This window comes from Eubalaena glacialis, chromosome 15 (assembly GCF_028564815.1).
Source record: "Eubalaena glacialis isolate mEubGla1 chromosome 15, mEubGla1.1.hap2.+ XY, whole genome shotgun sequence".
Lineage (NCBI taxonomy): Eukaryota > Metazoa > Chordata > Mammalia > Artiodactyla > Balaenidae > Eubalaena > Eubalaena glacialis.
In genome coordinates, this window is record NC_083730.1 from 2,660,273 (window position 1) to 2,676,249 (window position 15,977).

Sequence of the window (15,977 nt, forward strand, 5' to 3'; positions counted from 1 at the left end):
TCCTGGGAACACAGGACAAGACAGTCCCTTCATCCGAGTCCCTATCTTCATCAGCAGGCAACCGAAACTGTTGCTTATGCATATGAAACAGCCAGCATGCCTGCCCGTTATGTAAATATTCCAGAGCCACCGCCCCATGGGGAAGGAAAAGGCCCAGAAAAATAACAGCTGCCCTGGGGCACTAAGGCAGCCACATCTAAGGAGAAAGCATCAATTTTCTTTGAAATTCACTGAAAAACAAGGTTTATCTCTTTCTGACTTACTTCACTCTGTATGACAGACTCTAACTCCATCCACCTCACTACAAATAACTCAATTTCGTTTCTTTTTATGGCTAATATTCCATTGTATATATGTGTCATATCTTCTTTATCCATTCATCCGATGATGGACACTTAGGTTGCTTCCATGTCCTGGCTATTGTAAATAGAGCTGTAATGAACATTGTGGTACATGACTCTTTTGGAATTATGGTTTTCTCAGGGTATATGCCCAGTAGTGGGATTGCTGGGTCGTATGGTAGTTCTATTTTTAGTTTTTTAAGGAACCTCCATACTGTTCTCCATAGTGGCTGCATCAATTTACATTCCCACCAACAGTGCAAGAGTGCTAACACATATATATGGAATCTAAGGGGAAAAAAAAAAGGTCATGAAGAACCTAGTGGTAAGACGAGAATAAAGACACAGACCTACTAGAGAATGGACTTGAGGATATGGGGAGGAGGAAGGGTAAGCTGTGACAAAGTGAGAGAGTGGCATGGACATATATACACTACCAAATGTAAAATAGATAGCTAGTGGGAAGCAGCCGCATAGCACAGGGAGATCAGCTCGGTGCTTTGTGACCACCTAGAGGGGTGGGATAGGGAGGGTGGGAGGGAGGGAGATGCAAGAGGGGAGAGATATGGGGATATATGTATATGTATAACTGATTCACTTTGTTATAAAGCAGAAACTAACACACCATTGTAAAGCAATTATACTCCAATAAAGATGTTAAAAAACAAAAAACAAAAAAAAAAACAAGGTTTATCCAGCAGCCGGACTTAAAAGACACACTGGGTGTCTCTCCTTTAGCCTGGCTGCTGGGAGGAAGGCAGGGGGCTGGCTTATACAGTGAAGAAGGGGCGGGGCCTCTGAATGGGTCCCCGTTAATTACACATGAGGACATCGGAGCCCCAGGAAGCAGCTGGCCGGCAGATGCAATAAAAGTTCTTCTGCAACCCCTCGCTCAGGAAACTTTACAGGGTTTTACATCTTTGCAGACCTACATTATCATCAGCAACAAAACCCGTTAGAGGAAGAGATAACCTCAACTCTGAACAAGAGGAATTGATTAAAATGACGATGGCAGGAAGAATATCCTGACTATAAAATGAAGCGATCTGCTTTTACACTCGGCACACTTGGGTTTTGCGAGTCCGTGATCACGTCATCTGGGAGGGACCAAGGCATTACAAGGGTAACTACATCGTGTCGAAGCCCATTCTCAACACTTCTTAGAAAAGAGCAGCATTGGCTACTGTATTTGTTTTAATATTTCATTTGAGTGCGTGGAAAACAGAAGAGGAAAACAAGAGAGCAGCCATGGTGCAGGGAATCGCCGTCATCCACGCAAGTCCAAAGGCAACCGGCAGGCAGCTGTTTGTGCAGCTGCGTGCGTTCACACACCCAGAAGTTGTCCCGGCATTCACAATGGCAGCTTCAAGTTCCGCAAAGCACATGAGGTATCATCGTCAGGATAAGATGTATCTGCTGCTATATTTGAATAAAGTGCAAAAAATTTTCCGTGCAAAGGACTTACGTTGTTCTTAAAAATACTCACATACACATATACATAATTTATTCCCCTGGCCATCAAACATGAAAGCTCATGCTTTCCCACCCTCTCTGATAATTTTCTCCTATTCTGTCCAGAGAACTATTTATACCATTGCAAATGTAAACACTGTTTTCTGGAGGAATATAATTAGTGAAAGTAAATTCATGAACTAGAGAAGTTAACATGCAAAGACTTAACATCGAGTTGGGTTTTTTGATCTAAAATTTGGTATTTCACATGAAGTACTGATTTGACACAGACGTACATTACACAAAATTCTTTTTTAAAAACTCTTCTTGCTTTTGTATCATCCTAAAATATATCAAAGTCTTACAGTCTGAAAATTATTTTCTAATATAGGATCATTTAATCTTTTCATACTATTTTCTCATTGTAAATATGAAATCATCCCAAAAACTACATTTGAAACTCAAGTCATGATGATTTGAACCCCAAATTAACATTTCCAGAGGGAATGATATTTGGGATAAATGTGCATTAGACATCATTACAAATTTAATGAAAAAAGCATTTGTCTGTACAAGATATGATATCCCTACGTATAGCCATTCATAAGATTTGTTTTCTTCAAAATTTACCTGAACCAAACATTTAGTATGCTTTCCTCACATGGCATGACAATTATCTCATGTGACTTGCTAAGTTCTGAATTTATGGAAATTATTTTCTGTACGTCATCTTCACTGACATTTTAAAAATTCTCTCTTTTGGGTAGATTCCATTCAAGGCATAGCTAATACCTTGCCATATATATATAATTTTAATGTTCAGTTTCATTCTCAGAATCTCATTCACAGCTTCCACTATTAGAATAGTTGCAGGTGGTGATTGTCCCTGATTTTTTTAGTCAACTCAATAAAGACTAAGTTCACAGGATAGCTTTTAATTGACATCCCGATGGCTGACACCCCGGGTCATGGCCGCAACACCTGCTGACCTCCTGAGATAAACTTAATGGACCTCATGATCGCAGACAGACGCAGCACAACTCAGAAGCCCTGTACACTATTTACAACTGGGGGCAAATGTGACATGTGCACTAAACTTATTTCCATCAAATAGCAGTGTCTCAATATAAATGGTCACAAAAATAAGACTCAGGGAACACTTTCATGTGTCCACGATCGTATTTTAAAACACACAGTTTTAATATTACCCCTTATCTTAAAATTGAAGAACTAAAGCATAAACACGTTTTCTAAATAAATTTGCTTCAAAATGTAGATCACAAATATTCCTGACCATCTTTCTAGGTCCTTATTCCTTATCCTATGAAGAATTGAACAAATCTAGGGAATTCTATTAAACTTTCATTTCTTAAGAGGTATAAAACTATTTTATTCTCTTTTGCTTATGGAATAGAATTTAGAAATAAAATAAAATTTAGAAATAATCTTCACTAGACCTAGGGATTTTCCAGGCAGATCAAAGTACTTTTTAAACACAAGTGGAATTTAATTAATACAATATGAATTGTTGTTAAGGTAACAAGTTGCTGCCTTGCTTAACACCTCATTGTATTTTTTATGTGTCTAGTCCACAAGTATGGAAACGCCGCACGAAGAACACGCTAATCTTTTTTCACACGTGAGTGCAATTGGTTGATGGCGGGGTGTCTATTCGACTTTTATTTTCTTTAGTGTCATTAAGAGGTGACTTATTGCGAACGTGGCACTTGAACACCTGCTTATAAGCCTTCCTGAAATTTTCAGAGAGAAACGCGTAAATGATGGGATTCACGGAGGAATTACTGTACGCCAGGCAGTGGGCGGTGATCCGGAAGAGGAAGGAGGTGGGTGTCAGTGGGAAGACCCCAAACTCAGCCCAGAGGTGGATGACGTGGTGTGGCAGCCAGGAGACCCCGAAAACCACGACCACCACCAGTACCGTCTGCGCGGTCTAGGAGAAGGAAAAGAAAGGCAATGCATCGATTACAGCAGGAAAGGAACCCAGCATTTTACAGCACGCCCTGCGAGAGTTTTCTGTGTATTTTCACAGGATCAAGTAAGTACTAAATCTGCCTTAGGTGTTAACCTTCACTTCGTGCAGCAGTTTTGTTCAAAACTTCCCCGGGACCGGTCTTGACCCTCCATAGGGAATAATTCTAGCAGGTATGTGAAACGCATGTGGATACCAGGAAGCATGCTTTGAGTCATGGCGACAGGAACACACGGATTGAACACGGTAACTTACACCCCGATGCACGGCACACGGTGGGACTGAGCCCAGGGAGGCAGCTCAGCTGAGCTCGCGAACGCTGCTCCCAAGTTGCCTCAACAGACAAGAAGAGATGTTTATTTCTCCTTGCTGAACGTGGACAAACTCAGAGACCCCAACACATGCAGTGGGTCCAGAGAGCCATTTCAGGGCCTGTCTCCCTGTTTGCTCATGTCTCAACCCTTCCCTGCCGCTCCTAAATCTGAAACACCTAGAAATCAGAGGCAGGGTCCACACGCGTCCTTTGAGATTTCTGCTGAGCAGATGATGGAGAAGACCTTCCCCGAGCAATAACCTCAGCACGAGAGGAGCCTTCCCTCCCGTGCGCCACGCGTGTGCCCCCGTTTCCCCGCTGCATCTGTTCTGAGTGCCCGCCACGGGCTGCAAACCTAAAGGGCTGGGAGTAAGTCTTGGGACACTTTTCCTGTGTTCCATCACCACCAAATCAGGACACGTTGAAAAGCTAACAGTGCAACTAACTGAAAACTCCATCTCTAGGGATTCGAACAAAAGACAGTGGGCTATTAACATTTTTTAAACTATAAAATAGAAAGCCATCAGCTGGTTTCTTCTTTAAAAGGTTGTAAGCTGGGCTCAACCGCCTGACGGCAGAACCAGGGCTGGGTGGGGGGCACCGAGAGGCGACCTCGGCTGACGGCTGGCTGTGCATTCTTCACTCGCTGCCACCAGTCCGGGCAGACCGCATCATGATCCGCGGTGTAGATGAGGAAACTGAGACCTAGCCTGGCTAGGACAGTGCCTGGTGCCCCCCGGCGGGATGCAGAGTTACAGCTGGAGGCCGGTCTATGTGATCCCAAACCGTGCTCTGAACAGCTGGCGCTCAGGGAGAGAACATCCCACAAGAGCTACCCGGTAACGGCAGCCGCATCCCCGTGTCTGAGCACCCAGGGCTGTCTGGACCGCGGAGCCTTAGGGCAGGTCTGTGGGCTCAGTCCTGTAACTGAATCACAGGGGGGACGTTTGCCGGCTCCCTGCCCTGCTCCAGCGCCCATCCCCCTCCATTCTCTTCTAGGGTGTTTGCTCCTCGAAGGTGAAAGGAATATTAAGGGCATGAGAGAGAGAGATGCTTTCAGTCTCTCCCCTGAGGTTGGGAATCCAGTAGCCTCTCTTCCTCCTCAGATCAAGCCCAGGCTGTGATGCTCTAAAAGACTGTGTTGAACATGGAGAGCGGAAACGTGACCACCTGAAGCCCTGGTGGTCAGGACGCCTCCCAGAGCAGGAGAGCGTGGGTGCCCATCATCCCCTCCCAGCCACGGCCCTAAATCGACTGTAAGCCCTACCTGGTGGTCCCCTGTCCACCTTCCCCTCTACAGAGACTGGGATCTCGACTGGGGTCCACGAGTGTGTGGGGGGGGGGAGGTTGAGGGGAAGGAGAGAGAAGAAGGAAGGAGGCTTCTTTCTCCTACAGCCTCACAGCATAGAGCAAAGTGATTTCACAACTAGGAAACCACTGTGGACTCACACATTCTTCCCCGGGAGAAGCTCAGACCCCGGCCCCGCAGGAATGTTCCCACATGACAAAATGACTTTCCTATTACTTCCCATGAATTAGAATCCTGCTGTTAAGGACAACACCACCCCGAACGTAAGGACTAAGACTCCTCCAGGAGGGACACGACGTAGCAGACTGACTCGGAGAAGAAGTCTGTCCAAGAGACGGGCTGGAAGCCAGGAAACCCAGGCAGAAATGGGAGAGGAGATGCTCAGACCGCAGGTCAAGGTCAAGGCAAACGCGGTGGTCAGGGGGGCTGGAGATGAGAGCTAAGCTCACCATCAGAAGGTACACGGATCGTGCAAAAGCCAAGGACCGACATCAGCCATAAACGGGTTAACGACCTTTGAAAAATGATGTCACCTCCCTGGGCTTCACTTTCCTGGCCTGTGAAGAGGGTGACCCAACCTGATGATTCCCTGACTGGGCCTGGTCCATTTCAACACTTCAAACAACTCAGGTACAAACCTGATGACAGGTTTTTATAGGGTGGCAGGTATACAGATTGAAGCCACCGACCACATGGCACACAAAGCAAACAAGCAATCTGCTCACATATATTAAGGGATTGTCTGCTATCAATCTGTTTATCCATTAGTGTGTGGGATACATTCCCAGATGATTTAATAAAAACCATCTAGACGTAATTACACCTACAAATAGAACAGAACACATCATCTGTTCTTTCTAAGACAATAAGAAGATCTCTGTGCTTCACAAAATACTCTCTGGATATTCTGTTTCATTGCTCCTTTTAGGAAGTTCTTACTAAGTACCAAGCTTACGGCAGAAATATACCCCGGCAGCTTATTGATAAGAGCCATATTGTATCTTTGCGTCATTGTAGGGCAATGGGCAGTATGGTATGTTTTCTATGGGGTGTTTGTTACTGTCTGTTTACCCAAGTCCATTCAAAATCTACCTTTTATTTTTAGCAGTTCCACTGGTCTTTTCAGAACCATGAACGAGGTTCTTTTTCTTGGTCTACCTGTAGCTTTGAAATGTGACCGGATTCCAATTACAATATAAATCAGGAAAGAATACTCAATCGGTACTTATATAAACTATATCATCTATCGAAGCCTGTTCCCAAAAGAGTTTAATAGAATGTTTGTGCTCCCAGTTTAGTGTCAGCAAGGGTTCACTATTTATTTTCTGCCTGTTTCACAGGCATTCAGCCCATCAGAGTGGTGGGCGCCCTGCACACGGGCCCTGGCGCTCAGCCCCGCAGCCCTGGAGGCGTCCACACGGCCACGGCGTCACGTTAGGCGAGCACATCCCTGCGTGTAGGCAGAGGCGGTACATGGCTTCTTCCTCTGTCTCCTTTGCAGCAGAGGCTTGCTGCAGATGGCTCTGGGTCCAGGGAACTGGGAAGACATGGGAGGGAATGCGGGAAAGAAGTCCACACCGCAGAACAGGGCCTGCAGCCACCACTGCTTCCAACACCCGACTCAGAAAGCAGGCGCCTGGAATACGCCAGCTCCGGGTCAAGACCCGGTCAAAATAAGGCGTTGTACTAACAACCACAAACCCGGGTTTCCAGCAGATCAGCGAGCCATCATCATTCAGGGCAGAGCTTTGCGAAAACTCTGGTATCTAGGCCTCGTGCCCGATGACTCTGCTTCCATGGGTCACGGGAATTAGGTAGCTGCCCAGGAACCTGCCTTTCTAAACATCTCAATCGGGTGTTTGAAGAACCGGTGAAGAATTCCACAAAAGCCACAACGAAAACAAATCATCTCACCCAACCCAAGTGAAAGGCTAAAGTATTTCCTCAATGTTGACAGCGCCTAGGCTGACCCACACGTCTCCTCGGAAAGATTCGCAAAAGCTGCTTCCTCTCTTCTCCTTTGAAATGTCAGCAGGTAAGGAGACAAGTCCCCTCTGTGGGGAATGAGGCTATTTTCATTTCTTACAGTATCACTGGCCTCAACCACAGACGGATGTCCACCCGACGCACCTCCTACTGTCCCCATGTGTCCGTGCAGAGTACAGAACCACCATAGCATCGTGTGATAGAGAAGAAGCCATCATTTAAGGTCATGTGCTAAATCTCTATACTAATTCCTATACTTGAGGTTGGGCGCTTTATTAGCCTGCCTTCTTTTTACTCCTCACTCTGAAAGTATCTGGAAAATACTAATTTCTCCTCCTCCTCTGAGATGCTCCTTTTCAAGCCATCTGAGACATCTGTTTTTTTTCTTCAAAGAATTGTATTCATAATCCGTCTAATGGAACTTGGCAGAGAAGAAAAAAGTGACTAAAAGATGAGAGTGATGAAAAACATTCTGTAAATTGTATAAATGACAGCCAAAAAGCTTGCTGAATTACTTCAAGCCAGAAGGGGAAAAAAAGAACAGCTGTTGAAAGAACCTCGTGGTTGAGAAGGTACCAAAAGGGCCTCGCATCTACTTCCTTATTAGAAGAAACCACCCGGTGGGGAGGTCTATCCCACTGGGAAGTCTTCTGGAAATTGTTTAAGAATCTCGTTTTAGTATCTCATCAGCTTTGTGCCAGAAAACGTTTCTTTATGTCCAGCCGAGCCTGGCATTAATCAAGCACAGGGCTCTGTGCTATGATTACTACTATTTTGGCAACGGAAATCACACTCTTCATTTGTATTTCCCTCCAAACGTGCAGGATAACTGTTCGGCACGTTTGTGATGAAAGACCTAACTCTCTGCCCCGTGAGTGCTACCAGCCTGAACACTAAGGGGTCCCTGTGTGGGTGGATACAGCACAGAGACGGGAACTGGAAACGGGCGCAGCTGAAATGGATGAACTATCAAAATCTTATCACATCACCCGTCATCCGCCAGCAACTGAACACGTATACACGCCAGGAACACTCTTCTGTGCGAAGACCCGGGGCAGCACCACCGTGAGCCAGTCCAGTCTCCGCCTTCAGGGCTGACAGTCAAGCTGGCTTTCCGTCCTGGACCCTCTGCTCTTCTCCCTGGGTCTCCTGTCTCCCTGTCCTCCTTCTCCTCTCTCTCTCTCCCATTCCCTCTTCCTACCCCACCCCTGCACCTGTGTGCTAGCCCTTGCCTAGACGCAGGTGCGCACACACACACACACACACACACACACGCCCCAGCACCTCACTCTATTTGTTCTGTGCAAACAAAGAGGCAATTAAATATATCGAAAGAGATCTGCCATCTGTTCAGTGGTTATTAAGGGTCAGAGATTGAGAGCATGGAAGAGAAAAGCTTCCCTCCTCCAAATGCTGAGAACTTCTCCCATGGTAAGAATTACATTTACACATACGTATATAACATATACCCACACATATATATGTACACACACACACACCCCATACACACACGTATACACGTAAAACCAAACGATGTAAATGTTAAACTAATCACTAATCTTTAGATCTTTTTACTGTAAAACAGAAGCTTTTCTAATCATTTCTTCCAAGATCTATATTCATTCTTTTAATCACTTTTTCTCCTCTGGAACCTCCACAATTTCTCTCCAATAGTTTTCAAGTATAGAGACTAAAACTAACTGTAGCATGCAAATAAGATCCAGCCAATGCTAAAGAAAAGTTTCATTTCCTTCCTGTCAAGAGGCAGAAAATCTTTGGCATCAATCATAAGCAGGTACCACGTTCCAAGGGCATAACCTCTGAGGAAGTTCAGCAAGCCCCCTCCCTCCCCAAGGGTGTTAACCTCTTCAAATACAAGCTAAATTTTGTGCTTTTTAACCAACTGTCTGCTATTTCTTTTCACGGACTCCGAAAACAGGTGTGTTTTTAGCCACATTATTGTTTACAAACAAGGAAAAGTCAGGAAGAGCTGTACTTTATTTATGCAGAAGTTTTTAAAGCAAATATGACTAAACTATAATTTCTGCAAATTATGTGTCCTTGATCATAATAAATATTTAGAAGGAAAAACAAGGTATTTTAAGATGTTATGAGTAATATTTGCGTGTAAAGATGTCTGGTTATAATCTCCTCCTCCCTAATCATATGGTCTAATAATCTCATCAACTTTCATTCTACTTTCTAAAAATCAGAGATGATATAGATATTATCTGAATAAGAGGTAAATTAATCCTGATTTGTAAAATAGTTTTTCCTCAAAATGTGAAGTGTGATAAACTGCAGGACGTTAGATGCTGTAATACTCTTCAGGAGAAGCTTCTGGAATTCAGAATTCACGGGATGAGAAAGACAATTAAAAATGGGCTGAATTCCCCTGAGGCCCCTCCCATCTTTAGTTCTCTCCCCTCGGGGCCAAAGTCAGCACAAGTCTGGGAGGAAGAGAGAAGAACAGTGCGTCTGCTTCTGAGGCTTCAGGGAGAGACTGTAACAACACTCTCTCGAGAGATTATTAAGACAGGGCCTTCTGGAATCACATCAGAGATGGTAAATACACAATAAAATGACTGTAGTTTCATGCAAAGTATGGATCCAGCCACTCGACACTCTGTCCCAACCAACCTAGAACATACCTTCTCAAGAGGCTCAGAATCCAGAAAATACACCTCTCCTCCCCTCCCGAGACGTCCATCCACGTTTTCGTGCAGCACGGTCACCTGGCCACCCTGAACAGCTGACTTCCCATTTCTACCCTCTGCCTAACGGTAAGAGGCTCATTTCAAATCTCTGTACCCAGGAAACAAAATGTCACAGGCATTGGGTGGATGCAAGGAGAGCTAAGGGTATACATAAACTGAGCTCTAGAAATGGTGCACAGGCTGTAAACCCATGAATATTACCTTTTTCTTCGATGCCTCTGACTTCTTTGACACGTTCTTCAACTTTTTATGCAAATGATTAAGGACCTGAAAAACACAGACTAATAAAATCGGTTTGTCTCAGACCCCACAAATCACTGTCCGTTTTGCATCGACACTCCTTGACGTTCTGAAATGGGACCACCATCATTTACAACGTCATTCAAGCTGAAATTCACATGAGGTGGTGGAGTAACGATGACAAAGAATTGCCAAGGACACCTGTTCCTCTAACCCTGAGGGGCGCCCAGGTGCCATCTGTGGCCGGAGCACCTGCTGGCAGAGAGTTCTGGTGCAGGGAGCTCTGCGGTTTCGTCCAGAAAGAGCCACACCGCTACCCACATGTGCATCCTTGTTGGTCTCGCTTCCACCTTGGTTTCCCCCAAGATTCTACATTTTAACAATCCCCAGGTCCCTGCTGTATGTTAAATCCTAGATACATGGAAAAGCTACAGACTGCCCTCCAGCATCACTGATGACCGGCAGACCGTTCGGCAAGGCTCTACAATTAATGTCGCATCAGGAAGGCTTCCAGGGAGACACTGGTTTCCTTCCGTAGAGAAACTAGCTTTGTCTTCTCTCGCCAATGTAATACTCAGGAGAAATGATGTGAGTCACTTTGGTTCTATGTAAGAATTTACAACATAAGCTATACAACAGGGCCAAGACGGCTGTACATATGCCACACTGGTGTTGAGTTCTTTCTTATGTCCCATCTGAGTGAAAAATCTAAGGAAAATTAGCTCTGAGTGACTAAGGGCTTTAGACTGTCCATCCGTTACTCAATGAGTCTCTCCAAAAACTGGAAGCAGTGTTCCAGCCACCTCTCTCTCTCCCTGAAGCACCGCAGCACGGAAGTAATTTAATGGAACTGGACTTATTGTGAAAGCCTGCTCCGTTCAGCTGGATGCAGCCCTTCTGGAGGGCCCTTCCCTGATTGTGAAGCCACGGGACTTATTCACCCCCTCACGATTCCTATGCTGGTCAAGCAGCCATCATGGGGGGGCGTGAATTTCCGACTCCAAATTCCCAGCTCTACTGAGATACTCCTCACTTCCTACAGAGGCTTAGCATCTCTACAAGACAAGCCTTTCACTCGCTACAGGGACATTTGGGATCACTCTCAACACTTTAACAATGGGTTAGTTTACTGTCCTGCCAACAGAAACTGGGGTATAAAAAATCAAACCTAAGGCAAAGATAGAAGAGAGGCTTTGGCAGGAACAAATGAGGAGAACTTTCAAGGGGAAGGAAAGGGCTGGACAGGACCCTGCCTGGAGAGGACCGGCCTGGCGAGGTTCTTTGGGGACAGCCTTCCCAGAAGACCACAGGAGGACACTGGTCACCGAAAGCAAGGGACAAGAGGAGACGCAGCAAAACAAAATCAGAGAGGGCCACCTGGAGAGGACTCCATACGGAAAAGTCAAATGTTACCTGCTTCATAACACTACCCCGGGGGTTACTCATTCCTTCCACAAACTCGGGGGGATCACGTCTCGGTAGCTGCAAAACGCCTAAGGAATGTTGCTGAGTGGTCAATGGAGAAAACACCCAAGTATGTTTCTCTTTGCTCTGTTTCACTTGGAGAGCCCACACTATGAACCCACATTGATAAACTGTGATGCAACCCAATGAAGGACTTGTCACCAAAGGAGAAAAACGTGGGTCGCATGATGGGTTATGATTACATTTCTTTGGAAGATGATGACCATGGCATGGTGGCATTTCTCCGTCATTCTGTACATTTAGGAGTATGTGCAGGAAACCCCACACTCAAACCTGAGCCAAGGTCATCCTGGGCGTCTGGGGATGTGGGGGAACTTGGCGGGTGGGCAGGCCCAGAGGTCATCTTCATGTCAGGCCAAGGAGGGTCCAGGACAAGCATGCTCTCTGAGGAAAGAGAGTAAGGTACCAGCGCTGGACAAGAGCAGCTCCAGGGCAGCAGAGGGAGGCCCGGAGTCACCCCCCAGCCCATTCATTCTGTGTTTCCCAAGGAGTGTCAGTTGCAAAGGACCTTCCACTAAATACTCGTAAGTGCAGAAGTCGAGTCTAGAATGCAATTCCTTTGTTTAGTTCATAGAAAATTGTGATCTTAGATGCCTTTTGATCTTTGTGACTTTTCACAGTGGCAAGCAGACCTGGGCCTTGGGGAAATAATCAGTCCTGAATGTAACATTTAAGGAGCAAAATCCTTCAGTGCATAGCAGACACTTAATGACTGAACCAAAGGAAAGCAACTGGAGGTCATTACTCCCACTTTTTCAAGCCCTGGAATGAATATGCAAATATTACCTTGAATTCCAAAGAAATTTCCAGTTATGCTTAAAAGGGAACTATTTCCATATAAAAAATATCCCAATGATCATGTATTTTTTGAATTTTTGAAAAATTTTAAGTTTTGCCCTATGTGTGACTTGTATAAATTCTCAAATGACAGAAATGTAACCTAATTTATTCCTAGACATTTACCTTGTTGTTTCCATTAAGAAGACCTGAATTATGTTCCCCAAAGACTTTCGGGAAATGAAGGAAGAATATGCTTCAAGTCTAATCCATGTCAGGATGAATGAAGAAGCAAATATTGTAAGAATCCTCTAGTCCCAAGGTCCATGCCCTACAGGCCCTCTCTTGGGGAACTGGGAATCCCTGCACTGAAATCCTCCCTGAACCCTTTACCAGCTTCATAATCTGGGTCAGCTGCTTAACTCCTCCAGAACCCTCTTTCCTTATCAATAAAATATGCACAATAGCTCCAACCCACTGGGTGGCATGCAGATTAAGTGAGATAGCGCACATTGGAGACCACTGGGCTGTGCAAACCAAGCTTTGATTTGCATTTGCAGAAGATGAAATGAATAAAACAGCCATTTACCGAAGCGCTAAGCTGCAGTGATCTCCCAATTTCCCTGTCTTTACCGCATCTTTTTATATATAACCCTTTGATGCAGGACATTCTTTCAGATCACATCCAGAAATATTACCATTCAAAACAGACATAACTCAACACAGATGACATGGGGGTAGGGGACAAACAAAACCAGGTGGCTTATAGTCAAGATTTCTGCTGAGGGGGAAAAAAAAAAAACAAAAACCTCTATGAATTGAATATAAGAAATGACTGCTGTTCTACCTCATCTGATTATTCAGAGTCCTAGAGTCCCGGCCTTATGAGAAATAGAATGAGAGATACAGAGAGAGAGATGAAGATAAAATTGTGGAAATTTGAGAATGTGGTTACAGCAGTATTTTTCTCACGGTGATGGGTCTGGGGAGGGTGTGTCAGGGAGAGCGGAGCTCACCCCGTGAATCACGTCTCATGACTATCCAGCATATACTTTTACTCCAGTATAAACAAGACTTTCAGATCAGTATAAAATCTTCAGACTCATGTGTTATTAATGAAAGAGAAGGTGATTGTGCTGAGCTACGAGGGGGAGGCTTGCACCGGCAAGGTAACAGCCATTTTCCCAATAAGGAGGTGCCGGGGTAGGGGACCAGAGGTGTAGTGTGTCTCTCAGCGGTAGGGCTTCAGACCTGCCACCTGAGTCACTTCATATTCCTTACCCCTTCCTAAAAGGACTGAAACGGGGAAACAGCAGCTGGAAGCCCATGCATCCCAAGTTCTCTGGAGACTCCCTCAAGACTCCGTGAAGAAATACTGTCTAACCACTTGGATTTGTAACGCCCAACTTGCGTATAAGACGAAAGTCAAAGCTCTGTCGCCAGAAGCAGCGGCTTCACAGAGCCGGTCCCCGCCCGCCCCCCGACCCCGTGGGCAGGGAAATCTCCGCATCGGGCCCTGCTGAGGGCTGCGGAGGGGCGCGGACCCTCGCCCCCGGCAAAGGCGTGCGCTCAGGAGGATGGAGCGCTCTCCGTGACCCTGCGGCCACGTGGGGTGGTCCTCGCGCGGGCTGAAGGGGCGGCGCGGCTTTCACCTACTGAGAAGTGGGCGTTGACGCCGCCTTCCGCCGGGACAACCTCAGGGACCCGGGCCGGGGCGAGAGGACGGACGCCCGGGAAGTGGACCTGCAAACTTTCCCTGGCGTTGCCCAAACTCCGAGTAACTTCCGTGCAACGTCAAACCCGCGAGCCCAAGCCGAGGCCGGGGGAGCAGGAAGGGGTCACCGCGCGGTCCCCGCAGAAAACTCTGGGGAATGAGGGCAAAGGGGCGGGGCCGCTGCGGGTCCCGGAAAGGGGTGCCCTCGGACCGCCCCGCGCCCACCTTGGCGTAGCAGAAGCAGATGAGCAGGAGGGGCAGCAGGTAGCCGAGGACGAAGGTGCACACCACGTAGGCCTTCTTGTGGCGCTGGCTGGACCACTGTTCCCAGCAGAAGGTCTGGTTGCTGACGTCCCGGTGGAAGAGGCGCTGGTGGTAGGCCACCGGCGAGGCCATGGCGATGGACAGCGCCCAGATGAAGCCCACGCCCAGCAGCGCGTTGCGGGACACCCGCAGGGCGGAGGAGCGCCGCGAGTGCACGATGGCCACGTAGCGGTCCACCGACATCGCGGCCAGGGTGAAGATGCTGACCAGCATGGACACGGTGAAGAAGTAGTGGACGAACTTGCAGATGAAGGCGCCCAGCACCCAGGTGGGCAGGGCGTACACCGTGGCCTGGAAGGGGATGCAGAAGAGCAGGTAGGCCAGGTCGGCGATGCTCAGGTTGAGGATGAACAGGTTAGTGGTGCTGCGCGGCTTCCCCGGCTTGCTGCGCGCCAGCACCGTGATCACCAGGCTGTTGCCCAGCACGCCGAGCGCGAAGATCAGGCCGAACACCACCAGCGTGATGAAGTTCTCCACGCCGATGCCGAAAAGAGGCCTGGGCTCCGGGGCGGGGGGCTCGGGCCCGCTCGCGTTCCCCTCACTGAGGTTCCCGGCCGCCAGCTCCATGGCGCGCGGGGGGCGTCCGGGTCGCGCCGGCGAAGGGTGCTGGCCGGGGAAGGAAGGCGCCGCGGGGCGCCGGGGGACCCAGCCCCTGGCACGCAGAGCGCGAGTTTCTGAGGCTGAGCCTCCCTGATGGGCACGCACCCGGGCGCCCGTGCCTAGTGGCACCGTCTTTTTGGACGGGGCCGCCCGAGAGAGGACACGGACTGGAGCCGGAGCTGGACCTTCCCGGACCGGGGCGGTTGTCCGGAGAACGCAGGGCTCCCCGTGTCCAGGCACCACCGCCCGCTGATCCGCCCGAACCCGGGAGGAGGGACCTGCCGGTGCAGCCCTGGGGGTGGAGAGAGCCCTCTCCGCGCCTTACCGACTCCGAGCCCCTGCAGGTCGTCTCCCACGTCCCGGGAGTGGCTGCGGGCTGCACCTGTTGCTCTGAGCCGCTCCCTTCCCGCGGCGCTCCGGGGACACAGCCGGGCGCGCGGCCACGTACCGCGCGGTTCGTGGAGAGGGCTCCCCTCGCCTCCCAACCGGCCGGCGCCTCTCTCCCCTGGCGGTTTTTGGTCAAACGGGAGAGCGTTCTGCGCCTTTGCGGGCATTGGCCGGGGGCCACTCCGTCGCCACTGAGACGTAGGCAGGACTCAGCCCCGCGGAAATCCGCGCCCGCCGGGGGCCTCCCCGCGCGGAGAGACCGGACGAATCCCAATGGGATGGGTCGCCGCCCACCTCCTCGCCACGATCGGCCGCGCGCGCTCTCCTCCGCGCGGCGCGGAC

The 15,977-nt window shown here is 48.2% G+C and overlaps 1 protein-coding gene across 1 annotated transcript; it reads right to left on the reverse strand.

Annotated features, from left to right (window-relative positions):
• Positions 1-3,426: 3,426 nt before the first annotated feature.
• On the reverse strand, positions 3,427-15,215 carry GALR1 (galanin receptor 1). Its single transcript, XM_061170084.1, has 3 exons — positions 14,550-15,215; positions 10,310-10,375; positions 3,427-3,744 (listed from the first exon to the last, which is right to left on the reverse strand). The coding sequence occupies exons 1-3, from the start codon at positions 15,213-15,215 to the stop codon at positions 3,427-3,429; spliced, it is 1,050 nt and encodes a 349-aa protein (XP_061026067.1).
• Between the last annotated feature and the right edge of the window lie 762 nt (positions 15,216-15,977).

What these genes read in the sequence shown, in the direction of transcription:
- GALR1 (XM_061170084.1), bottom strand. Translation starts at nt 15,215, where the DNA reads ATGGAGCTGGCGGCCGGGAACCTCAGTGAGGGGAACGCGAGCGGGCCC. An exon ending in TCTGCTTCTGCTACGCCAAG is followed by an intron (nt 10,376 to 14,549) that starts GTGGGCGCGGGG and finishes TGTGTTTTTCAG; the next exon opens with GTCCTTAATCATTTGCATAA. An exon ending in CAGAGGCATCGAAGAAAAAG is followed by an intron (nt 3,745 to 10,309) that starts GTAATATTCATG and finishes TCCTTCTCCTAG; the next exon opens with ACCGCGCAGACGGTACTGGT.